This window comes from Salmo salar, chromosome ssa11 (genome assembly GCF_905237065.1).
Source record: "Salmo salar chromosome ssa11, Ssal_v3.1, whole genome shotgun sequence".
Lineage (NCBI taxonomy): Eukaryota > Metazoa > Chordata > Actinopteri > Salmoniformes > Salmonidae > Salmo > Salmo salar.
In genome coordinates this window covers 47,688,205-47,700,471 of record NC_059452.1, presented here as the reverse complement: position 1 = coordinate 47,700,471, position 12,267 = coordinate 47,688,205, and the positions used below count along the sequence as shown (strand labels likewise).

The 12,267-nt window shown below is 41.4% G+C and overlaps 2 protein-coding genes across 4 annotated transcripts; both read left to right on the top strand.

Moving 5' to 3' along the window:
• Nucleotides 1–216: 216 nt before the first annotated feature.
• On the top strand, nt 217–4,103 carry LOC106587921 (troponin I, fast skeletal muscle-like). Of its 2 annotated transcripts, XM_014176581.2 has the most exons (8): nt 256–340; nt 1,441–1,480; nt 1,696–1,729; nt 2,032–2,068; nt 2,946–3,074; nt 3,272–3,361; nt 3,505–3,681; nt 3,800–4,103. In XM_014176581.2, the coding sequence occupies exons 3-8, from the start codon at nt 1,722–1,724 to the stop codon at nt 3,881–3,883; spliced, it is 525 nt and encodes a 174-aa protein (XP_014032056.1). In that variant the 5' UTR covers nt 256–340; nt 1,441–1,480; nt 1,696–1,721; the 3' UTR covers nt 3,884–4,103. The 2 variants fall into 2 exon arrangements, with proteins under 2 accessions (XP_014032055.1, XP_014032056.1); XM_014176580.2 differs by lacking the exon at nt 1,441–1,480 and having other exon boundaries at nt 217–340.
• Nucleotides 4,104–4,950: 847 nt separating this feature from the next.
• LOC106587920 (troponin I, fast skeletal muscle-like) lies at nt 4,951–11,996 on the top strand. Of its 2 annotated transcripts, XR_001324523.2 has the most exons (8): nt 4,951–5,288; nt 7,699–7,731; nt 7,958–7,994; nt 10,110–10,238; nt 10,583–10,672; nt 10,876–11,052; nt 11,194–11,694; nt 11,782–11,996. XR_001324523.2 is itself a non-coding variant. In XM_014176579.2 (7 exons), the coding sequence occupies exons 2-7, from the start codon at nt 7,724–7,726 to the stop codon at nt 11,278–11,280; spliced, it is 528 nt and encodes a 175-aa protein (XP_014032054.1). In that variant the 5' UTR covers nt 4,951–5,288; nt 7,699–7,723; the 3' UTR covers nt 11,281–11,996. The 2 variants fall into 2 exon arrangements, 1 of the variants encoding a protein (XP_014032054.1); XM_014176579.2 differs by having other exon boundaries at nt 11,194–11,996.
• Nucleotides 11,997–12,267: the final 271 nt, after the last annotated feature.

Genomic DNA, 12,267 nt, shown 5'->3' with positions numbered 1-12,267 from the left:
AAATCAGGATTATTTTAAATCAAATCTAAAATTAGGATTATTTTAAATCACATCTAAAGTCAGAATTATTTTAAAACAAATCTAACGTCAGGAATATTTTAACAAAAATCTTAGCAGAAACGTCGATGGCAGATGTTTTACGAATGCCGTGGTATTTCAGGAACTAACTGTCCCATTGGCCCTGACATGGCCCCACTCCCATAAAGAGAACGTTGCCCTTTTGCTTTTCTGCTGAGCTTTCATAAAACAGAGTATATACCTTCCATATCTGTTCCTGTCTCTGTGTTGCCTGTAGCTCTCATCCCGACATCCTTTACTTGTATCTTCACTGGGCTTATAGGTGAGATGTTCTTCTTTCCTCTCTGCTCCTTCTGTAATGAATGTGCTGTATATTCATTTATTCATCTGTTGGTACCAGATTGTGTGTCATCCAACCCATGTGGGAATGGATGTGACTTTTGGACCAGATTGTGTTTGGTCCAACCCATGTGGGAATGGATGTGACTTTTGGACCAGATTGTGTTTGGTCCAACCCATGTGGGAATGGATGTGACTTTTGGACCAGATTGTGTTTGGTCCAACCCATGTGGGAATGGATGTGACTTTTGGACCAGATTGTGTTTGGTCCAACCCATGTGGGAATGGATGTGACTTTTGGACCAGATTGTGTTTGGTCCAACCCATGTGGGAATGGATGTGACTTTTGGACCAGATTGTGTTTGGTCCAACCCATGTGGGAATGGATGTGACTTTTGGACCAGATTGTGTTTGGTGTGTGAGCTCTGATAGTTTAGAATGCTTTTACAATAGAATAGAAGATCATTTTATTTTACTCAAGAGGCAACTTGGGTTGTGGCATTCAGATATTCAGAGGTGTTTGTCTGTGTGTTTTAGACAAGTGTTGGAAGAGATACATCCTAGGCCTGATTTTCAGCTGTTGTTTTCAATGTAGCTCAGAGTGAATGTGTTGTTAAAGGCTCTTGTGGACCTTGTGGTTCTATTGGCCCAGTTGCTAGTTTATAAGCCATGTAAAAAGGACTGGCGTTTGTTCAGAAATATAGCTTTGCCATGGTAGATGTGGATAGTCACTGTACGTCTTATAATTGTAAACTTCACTTTATGTTGTAGTTTCACAGTTTACTTCAAATGGCTTATGGATTGTTTGATGTTATTCCAATAGATTTGTTGAGATTCAATTATATACAACGGAAAATCCAAGTGGGTATTTTCATAAATTCTGAACATACATTTTGTGAATGTCAGCTGTATTTTCTGAAACAACCTATTTTGGTGTCGTAATCCTTATGGACTCCTGCATGACCAAAGCTTTCAGGAAATGAGAGTCTTGTTGATTTGCTATGAACCTTGGGAAGGATTACATGGTACAGATTGAAATACATGAATTAAACAGGAAACAACTTCTCCCTCTTTTACCAGCAGGAATTATACTATCGATGTTGGACTGCTGTGTTACATTTGGGTAAACTGATCCAAGCAAATTATTGATCAAATGATTGACCATTCATTGTCTAATGTTTGTTGCATTTCTTTGTGATATGGAATTGCACATGACTTGCATTGGGTCAAACTTGAAATCTTTGGTTTCTACCCCCCCCACCACCACCACCACCAAACTACATAAAATATCAATAGCTCAAAATTAAAAAGCTGTTTACTGTTCATCTCTTGACACAGGAAGTAAAACAAAACGACCGGCCAAAATGTCTGAGTAAGTTTACATTTTTCAGTTTACAGAAAAATATACTACACTATACTGTATTCATCTACTGTATTCTGTCTGTGAACATATTTTCCACATAGAAAACCAGCCAGTAAAACTGATTAATACTATGCTATGATGATTCCCAATAGTGTTGCAATTTTTCCTACCGTAATGTAATAAAATGAAGTCCTAAAATTGTTTGATTGTCACGTACCTGTCTCTGTGGCTACACCTTGTATATTTCCCTTAAATTATCCTGTTTTATCCAATGATCCTGTTTTATCCAATGATCTGTTTTATCCAATCAGTAAAAAGATGACAACGAGCCGTAGGAACTACCTGAAGGTAAGGAGCACCATTCATTCCAAAATGGTTTTATAAAACCGTTAATACACCTTCATGTTCTATAAAGACCTTCATGTTCTATAAAGACCTTCATGTTTTATAAAGACCTTCATGTTCTATAAAGACCTTCATGTTTTATAAAGACCTTCATGTTCTATAAAGACCTTCATGTTCTATAAAGACCTTCATGTTCTATAAAGACCTTCATGTTTTATAAAGACCTTCATGTTCTATAAAGACCTTCATGTTCTATAAAGACCTTCATGTTCTATAAAGACCTTCATGTTCTATAAAGACCTTCATGTTTTATAAAGACCTTCATGTTCTATAAAGTTCTATGTTCTATAAAGACCAGGCTTAGATTGAACATGTTCCTCTACCACACAGAGTGACTTCACAGACTGATTTCCATGCTGACTTTACATTGCATGGCTCTAGTCATATTCAGGGGTCAAGGGGTCAGACGCTTGGAAGTTGGAAGAGAGTAGATATTCACACTGAGTGGTCAAAGGGTAAATGTTATGTGATCCAGACAGTGTTAGCCTCATCCCAAAACACACACACACACACACACACACACACACACACACACACACACACACACACACACACACACACACACACACACACACACATACTGTAGTAGACCTTGTCGACTTGTTGGTCAGCAGGAGCTAGTTTGAGGAGTTGAGGAGTAGAAACCAACCCTGAAAGTTCTACATCATTCATAACACTTCACCTGAAGCTCTTTAGATATATAGACATTCAAGTAAAGTGATATGAATACATGATTGATATAAACAACCCCATAGACAAGCAGAAGTGACCGCTGAACTCTGTGCTGTAATATGATGTGATTTGTCCAACCTCCGTACAGAGCTTGATGCTGCAGATCGCTGCCGGGTTGCTCGAGGCTGAAGCGGTCGAGGCTGAGGCAGAGAAGGCCAGGTACATGGAGGAGAACTGCCCTGCCCCACAATTCTTGGTATGCATGGCAGAGCTCACGGTAAGCTATTAGCGCTAAGCCAAACCCGCTCTCTCTCTTTCTCTTTCTCTTTCTCTTTCTCTTCCCCTCTCTCTCTCTCTCGCTCTCTCTCTCTCTCTATATATATTATATATATATTTCTCTCTCTCTCTCTCTCTCTCTCTCTCTCTCTCTCTCTCTCTCTCTCTCTCTCTCTCTCTCTCTCTCTTTCTTTCTAGGACTTGTGCAAGAAGCTCCATCAGAATATCGAGAGGATTGATGAGGAGAGATACGACATGTCAACCAAGGTGACCAAGTCCGAGAAGGAGGTGAGGCGTTCTACCACTGTTACTCCTATTATTAGATAACTTACTCTCTAAGACAGAGCCACGGGCGTAACAGTAGTTCCACTGATGTTTGGCAGTCAATCGTCTGTGTGTGTGATAAGTGCTTCCTGTTGAATTCCAAACAGGTTGAGGACTTGAAGATGAAGGTAGTTGAACTGAATGGCAAGTTCAGGAAGCCCGTCCTGAAGAGAGTGCGTATGTCTGCTGATGCTATGCTCCAGGCTCTGCTGGGCTCCAAACACAAGGTGTCCATGGATCTGAGGTCCAACCTGAAGCAGGTCAAGAAGGAGGTCAAGGAGGAGGTGAGTGTTGTTCTGGACATAAGAACTAACACTGAGGATCCCACTGCCGACACCAAATGTTATATATTTCCAATACATTTTCACTCATGTATTTAATCTGCCATTCTTCCTACCTCAGGACAAAGATGCTGTGGGTGACTGGCGTAAGAACATCGAAGACAAATCAGACAGAAAGAAGATGTTTGAGACTAATAAGGAGTAGATACGAAACCTGTCTGGAACTCTTCTGGCAAATATCCACGTGTGTAATCAAATGCTCCTGTTTAGACCAACCAATGTGTTCGGATTTCCATTTGTCCCCCATTGGATATCTGGCCTTTTGTTTCACACGTAACACAAAAACAGTTAGGTGACCCAAAAAATTATATTGTGCAATATTTATACTAATTGTCATCAAATAAACCCTGGTCAGCTAATAGAAACTGTTTTTGTGATTTGTGGAGTCACTACTGTTACTTCTCCACAACAACAGACCAGTTGACCGTCCTGACTGGTTGAACCTGCTGTTGAAATTACATGGCTATAGTAATACTGACGTGTTCAAGGGGTTTGGAAGGGACCACATATTCACACTGAGGAGTTGTCATGTGGTTTAACCAGTCTGTTTTCAGACCTCCTGGTCAGCAGGAACTAGCCTGACCAATAAACACCACCAGCAGGTGTGGCTACCGAAGACGGCTTACTGGGGTCACATGGGTCAGAAAGGGCAGAATCTAACTCTGTCAGATCACCAGCTGTTTAGAGCTCAGCAGGTGTGGCTACCAAATACAGCTCCTTGGGGTCAAACTGGGCAGCAGCTCTCTGATTTCATCTGGTTACTCCCTACTTCTCTGTCTAACTCTGATTTCATCTGGTTACTCCCTACTTCTCTGTTTAACTCTGATTTCATCTGGTTACTCCCTACTTCTCTGTTTAACTCTGATTTAGTCTGGTTACTCCCTACCTCTCTGTTTAACTCTGATTTCATCTGGTTACTCCCTACTTCTCTGTTTAACTCTGATTTAGTCTGGTTACTCCCTACCTCTCTGTTTAACTCTGATTTCATCTGGTTACTCCCTACTTCTCTGTCTAACTCTGATTTAATCTGGTTACTCCCTACCTCTCTGTTTAACTCTGATTTCATCTGGTTACTCCCTACCTCTCTGTTTAACTCTGATTTCATCTGGTTACTCCCTACCTCTCTGTTTAACTCTGATTTCATCTGGTTACTCCCTACCTCTCTGTTTAACTCTGATTTCATCTGGTTACTCCCTACCTCTCTGTGTAACTCTGATTTAATCTGGTTACTCCCTACCTCTCCATCTAACTAAAGAGATACCTTTTTCATGAAACCATATTAACATAGAAATCATTGTACATGGTGTGTTTTTGTTGGTTATTAGTTGCTTGACAAGTCCTAAAGCTTCAGAAGGATAAAAAAAGGTGTTTTAAATGATGACGTTTTTGTGCCCTTGAGGTCAAAATGTACCCCTGTTGGCGCTTTTAGGGTTAAACAGACAGCTGGTCCCAGAACTGTGCCTATATATACCCTTCATCAGATTTCTCCTCCCTGGCTTGACAATCTCAGTCACTCATCCCTCCATCCTGCAACGCTCTCTTCTTTCTAGGTGAGATTCCTCCCATTCCTATCTTCTATCTCCTGTCCCCTCATGGTTTCAACTCTGCATTCAGTAGAGATTCAGTATCAATGTGATTTATAGTCTAGCATTTTTCTATTAGCTGACTGTAATTATCACACAACATAGTACATAGATGCTACTCACTGAAACATGTGTAAGTGGTATTAATTTACAAGAATTTACACCTAAAAAACTAAACCAGCTTGGTGTTTACACTAAAAGAAGAAGATGCTTTGCCTTGTCTACTTTGACAGAAGGACGTTTTTTCAACACCTGGGATCAGGATGCTGACTAGTTGGTCGGCTGTTCTAACATTCAACTGGCATCTATGAATTAAAAGGTTATCCATTCATCTCACAGAAGACAGATATGTTACTGTGGTAGAATGCTTTGTGTTTTAAGGAGTGTTTTTTTTTTATGAAATGGTTCAAATTGTTCTGTAACTCTGACTTCACACGGTAGGTAGAGGTTTTAGGAGAAATAGCAGAGATGTTATTCTTATAGTTTTACTGTTATACTGAACATTGGTTTAATGAATGACATTATCTTTTTACACACTTCATTGGAAATAGTTTTAAGACTTCCTGGTATTTATCCGGTCTAACTGACGTACTGTAGATTGATTAATTGAAGACAGATTTTCTTTATCCCTGTAAACATTTATGTATATTTTTTTAAACATTATTGAAGTGGCAGACAAACTTGTTTTTCACTCAGATATGCCAGAAACACTTTCTAAAAAAAACATTTAAAATATAAAAGACGAACCACTACGAACAAGAAGTACACCAGTGTCCAGACTACATGGTTATGATCGTGGTCTATGTCTGTCAGACAGAGCCAGCAGCCCAGTCAGTACACTAGTGTCCAGACTACATGGTTATGATCGTGGTCTATGTCTGTCAGACAGAGCCAGCAGCCCAGTCAGTACACTAGTGTCCAGACTACATGGTTATGATCGTGGTCTATGTCTGTCAGACAAAGCCAGCAGCCCAGTCAGTACACTAGTGTCCAGACTACATGGTTATGATCATGGTCTATGTCAGTAAGACAGAGCCAGCAGCCCAGTCAGTGTCCAGACTACATGGTTATGATCGTGGTCTATGTCTGTTAGACAGAGCCAGCAGCCCAGTCAGTACACTAGTGTCCAGACTACATGGTTATGATCGTGGTCTATGTCTGTCAGACAAAGCCAGCAGCCCAGTCAGTACACTAGTGTCCAGACTACATGGTTATGATCATGGTCTATGTCAGTAAGACAGAGCCAGCAGCCCAGTCAGTACACTAGTGTCCAGACTACATGGTTATGATCGTGGTCTATGTCTGTCAGACAGAGCCAGCAGCCCAGTCAGTACACTAGTGTCCAGACTACATGGTTATGATCGTGGTCTATGTCTGTCAGACAGAGCCAGCAGCCCAGTCAGTGTCCAGACTACATGGTTATGATCGTGGTCTATGTCTGTCAGACAGAGCCAGCAGCCCAGTCAGTACACTAGTGTCCAGACTACATGGTTATGATCGTGGTCTATGTCTGCTAGACAGAGCCAGCAGCCCAGTCAGTACACTAGTGTCCAGACTACATGGTTATGATCGTGGTCTATGTCTGTCAGACAGAGCCAGCAGCCCAGTCAGTACACTAGTGTCCAGACTACATGGTTATGATCGTGGTCTATGTCTGTTAGACAGAGCCAGCAGCCCAGTCAGTGTCCAGACTACATGGTTATGATCGTGGTCTATGTCTGTCAGACAGAGCCAGCAGCCCAACCAGTTATTTTCTGAGACGTGTGTTGGCCCTTTTGCTGCACCCTGTCTTGGGACACATTAAGGAAAGTCCACAGGAGGCAGGCAGGGAGGGAGTTCTCAGCTGTTGTGGTTTTGGGTGTTAGTCAGCTACCCCCTCACCATCACACAGGAACACACAAATAGACCCATGATACAAGACAACTGCCTTACCACACCCTGTCTAAATGTAGAGATGTTTAGTGCCCCTCCACCCTGAGGCCTGTACTTTAAAATGTAGAGATGTGTTGTGCCCCTCCACCATGAGGCCTGTACTTTAAAATGTAGAGATGTGTTGTGCCCCTCCACCATGAGGCCTGTACTTTAAAATGTAGAGATGTGTTGTGCCCCTCCACCATGAGGCCTGTACTTTAAAATGTAGAGATGTGTTATGCCCCTCCACCATGAGGCCTGTACTTTAAAATGTAGAGATGTGTTGTGCCCCTCCACCCTGAGGCCTGTACTTTAAAATGTAGAGATGTGTTGTGCCCCTCCACCCTGAGGTCTGTGTTAAAATGAATCATTTCCACAAAGGGTCGACTATAAAGGTACATTGAGTTAAATGCCATAACTATCATATCTTCACAAGCTAACAACTTATTCATATCTCTCTTCAAAGGACGTGATATCAACCACCGGCCAAGATGTCAGAGTATGTACTGATTCTGTTTGAGTACAATTACAGCTCTCTCAAACTGCATTTTGACTGAGATATCTTCTAAGAATCAAGAATTCCATATATTATACATGTCTACTTTTGGTGATCTTCAGGAGCATTCAGTACATCAACTGTTATTCTGTGGCTTTCATCCCAAGCTCTTAAAGCTGTGTATCTCAAGTCATGTTTTTCCTTCCCCCCCATCTAATCTTCTCTGAAGTAAAAAGATGTCATCGAGTCGTAGGCAACATCTGAAGGTAAGGAGGAGACCTAGACGCACAACAACAAAGGATTCTATATTTTATATATCTATTATCAAATTCAAAAAAAATCTGAATTCAAGATTTCAAAACAAATCCAGAATAAAAATAAATAAAAGGTTTTTTCTGGGGAGTGTGATAGGGATGTAGACTAAACCCAACTTTAACCTGTTGAGGACAGACGTTCTGCCAGCGGAACCCCGTTCTGCCTGCGGAACCCCTAGCCAACAGCCAATGGCATCGCACGGCGCGAAATACAAAACCAACTAAAATACCACAATTCAATTTTCTCAAACAATCAACTATTTTACACCATTTTAAAGATAAGACTCTCGTTAATCTAACCACATTGTCCAATTTCAAAAAGGCTTTACAGCGAAAGCAAAACATTAGATTATGTTAGGAGAGTACATAGACACAAATAATCACACAGCCATTTTCCAAGCAAGCATATATGTCACATAAACCCAAACCACAGCTAAATGCAGCACTAACCTTTGATGATCTTCATCAGATGACACTCCTAGGACATTATGTTATACAATACATGCATGTTTTGTTCAATCAAGTTCATATTTATATCAAAAAACAGCTTTTTACATTAGCATGTGATGTTCAGAACTAGCATACCCACCGAAAACTTCCGGTGAATTGACTAAATTACTCATGATAAACGTTGACAAAATACATAACAATTATTTTAAGAATTATAGATACAGAACTCCTTTATGCAATCGCTATGTCCGATTTTAAAATAGCTTTTCGGCGAAAGCATATTTTACAATATTCTGAGTACATAGCTCGGCCATCACGGCTAGCTATTTTGACATCCGCCAACTTCGGGGTCACCTAAACTCAGAATTACTATTAGAAAAATTGGATTACCTTTGCTGTTCTTCGTCAGAATGCACTCCCAGGACTTCTACTTCAACAACAAATTGTCACGTTCTGACCAGTATGAGGGTTATTTTGTTAGTGTAGGCTGGTCAGGACGTGGCAGAGGCTATTTGGTTTATGTGGTTCGGGGTGTGTGTATTATGTAGAGGGTAGTTGATTTATGTATTCCGGGTTTTTTTGGTCACTGCTCTGTTAGTCTATGTTCTTTCTAGTTAGTCTGTTTCTATGTTTAGTTAATTGGGGTGTGGACTCTCAATTGAAGGCAGGTGTTGTCTAGTTGCCTTTGATTGAGAGTCCTATATATTAGGGTGTGTTTGTGTTTGTATTTTGTGGGAGGTTGTCACTTGAATTGCTGTTGTTTGCCTTCAAGTCTGTATTCGTCGTCCATCATTTTGTTTTGTTTGTATCAGTGTTTTCATTAAAAAGTTAATTATGAGCACTCAACCCGCTGCGCCTTGGTCCATTCCTGACGACCGACGTTACACAAATGTTGTTTTGGTTCCAAATAATCCATAGTTATATCCAAATACCTCCGTTTTGTTCGTGCGTTCAGGTCACTATCCGAAGGGTGACGCGCGAGCGCATTTCGTGACAAAAAATTTCAAAATATTCCATTACCGTACTTAGAAGCATGTCAAACGCTGTTTAAAATCAATTTTTATGCTATTTTTCTCGTAAAATAGCGATAATATTCCAACCGGGCAACGTTGTATTCATTCAGTCTCACTGTCCCCAGGCTGACCACTTACAAACTCTGCTGCTGTACTTTGCCCAGAGACAGCAGACACCCCATTCCACTTTCTGGCGGCTTTAGAGAGCCAATGGAAGCCTTAGAAAGTATCACGTTACAGCACAAATGCTGTAATGTTGATAGAGATGCAACAGAAGGAGAACAAATTGTCAGACAGGGCACTTCCTGTATGGAATCTTCTCAGGTTTTGGCCTGCCATATGAGTTCTGTTATACTCACAGACACCATTCAAACAGTTTTAGAAACTTTAGAGTGTTTTCTATCCAAATCTACGAATTATATGCATATTCTGCATATACGTTTTTTTATCCGGCCGTGAAAATACTGCCCCCTATCCCAAAGAAGTTAATCCAAATAGACAAATTATTGACAAAATGTACATGTAAACAACTGCATTTCTGATCAACTGGCTAACCATTGTGTCTGGGGACACTAACCACTTCCCCCTGTGCTATTTCCCCCAGAGCTTGATGCTCCAGATTGCCCAGTGGGTCATAGAGGCTGAGGCCATCCAGGCAGAGGAGGAGAAAAACAGGTACATGGATGAGAATGTCCCCTCCCTCTCCGTCCCAGGATCCATGCAGGAACTCCAGGTATGAAAAGCGGTAGTTGTTGACCAACCTATGGAGAGCTACTGGGTGTGCAGGTTTTTTCTCCAGCCCCAACTATAACACAACTGATTCAGCCAATCATGGTCCTGACGAGCAGCTGACCTACTCAATTAGGGGTGTTAAAGTAAGGGTGGAACAAAATCAAGCTGGATTGTAGCTTTCCAGGATATTCAGTTATTACAATTATATTATTTCACAAATATCTCCTATTTTCTTTAAATGTACTCGCTTACATTTTTTCTCTGTCTCTCTCTCTCTCTGTCTCTCTGTCTCTCTCTCTCTCTCTCTCTCTCTCTCTCTCTCTCCCTCTCCCTCTCCCTCTCTAGGATCTGTGCAAGAAGCTCCACCAGCAGATCGATACAGTTGATGAACAGAGATATGACACACAAAGCAAAGTAGCCAAGTCCGATAAGGAGGTACTGTTACATTTCCAAATGTATTCCTGGACAGATGGTCATTCTTCAGTATAAGGGGCATTTCACTGACGAGCATGCGCTCTCTCTCTCTCTCTCTCTCTCTCTGTCTCTCTCTGTCTCTCTCTGTCTCTCTCTGTCTCTCTCTCTCTCTCTCTCTCTCTCTCTCTCTCTCTCTCTCTCTCTCTCTCTCTCTCTCGGTTCAGATTGAGGATCTGAAGATAAAACTACAGGACCTGAAGGGAAAGTTCAAGAAGCCCGTCCTGAAGAGAGTGCGTATGTCTGCTGATGCTATGCTCCAGGCTCTGCTGGGCTCCAAACACAAGGTGTCCATGGATCTGAGGTCCAACCTGAAGCAGGTCAAGAAGGAGGTCAAGGAAGAGGTAGGGTTGCTCCTGTTTTACTGAGTAGGGTTAGAATGTGTCCAAGAGGCCCCATGCTAAATAGACTGACACAATTTGGAATATCAGGGTTCACAAACCGCCTCATAACCTCATCCAATCTCCTCTCCTCTAACTCCACAGGTGAAAGATGCAGCTGACTGGCGTAAGAACATTGAGGACAAGGCTGGCATGGATGGTAGAAAGAAGATGTTTGAGTCCGACCCTTAAACTAGTCCCCCAATATGTGTATTACTGTTCATAAGTGTCATCTGATAACATCCTCCATTTTAATCTAACCCCCCTACGACCGTGTTTGCTCAGGATAGTAGTAAAGCGTGAATACAGGTATTAGTAGTAGCAGTAGTACTAGGTACGCACTATCATGCATACCCCAATGTAATGTATATGAAGAGAAGTGAACATTTTCTGTTTATTTAAATGTTATTTATCCAAGAAGCACCATCGAGGTCAGGAGACCTCTTTCACAAGGGAGACCAGGCCAAAAGGGCGGCTCACGTAAAAACACATACATCAAACACACCACAGTGTATACAGCACAGCACGACATCAACATCAACAACAATACATATCTGTGTTGATTTGTCAGTTGCACAGTGTCTGCTAAAGGAGCAGAATGTAGAGGTTAGTGCTGCCACCTATAGACCATAATGGAACCAGAGTGGACGTTGGTTTGAATCTGACCCGTCGTCCTGTATGATACATGTAGAGGTTAGTGCTGCCACCTATAGACCATAATGGAACCAGAGTGGACGTTGGTTTGAATCTGACCCGTCGTCCTGTATGATACATGTAGAGGTTAGCGCTGCCACCTATAGACCATAATGGAACCAGAATGGACGTTGGTTTGAATCTGACCCGTCGTCCTGTATGATTCAATCTCTTCTTGTTATTCCTATTTACTCTAATAAAATAAAATGCTTCAATATTTTGTTATTTATTTTTTATAATTGGGGGGGGTGGTGAAATGGCTGAATTGTAAAATGTAAGCATGCGTGACTGTAAGTCAGTGGAGGCTCCTCAGAGGAGTCAGTGGAGGACCATCCTCCTCAGTGAATTTCATAGAAATAAAAATTGTGAAACATTAAAAATGCTATCCTTTTTAGATAAAACATACTCAAATTTTCACGGCACCAAATAATTGATTAGAATACACTATTTTCATTGAAGGTCTACAGTAGCCTCAGCAGCACTCTG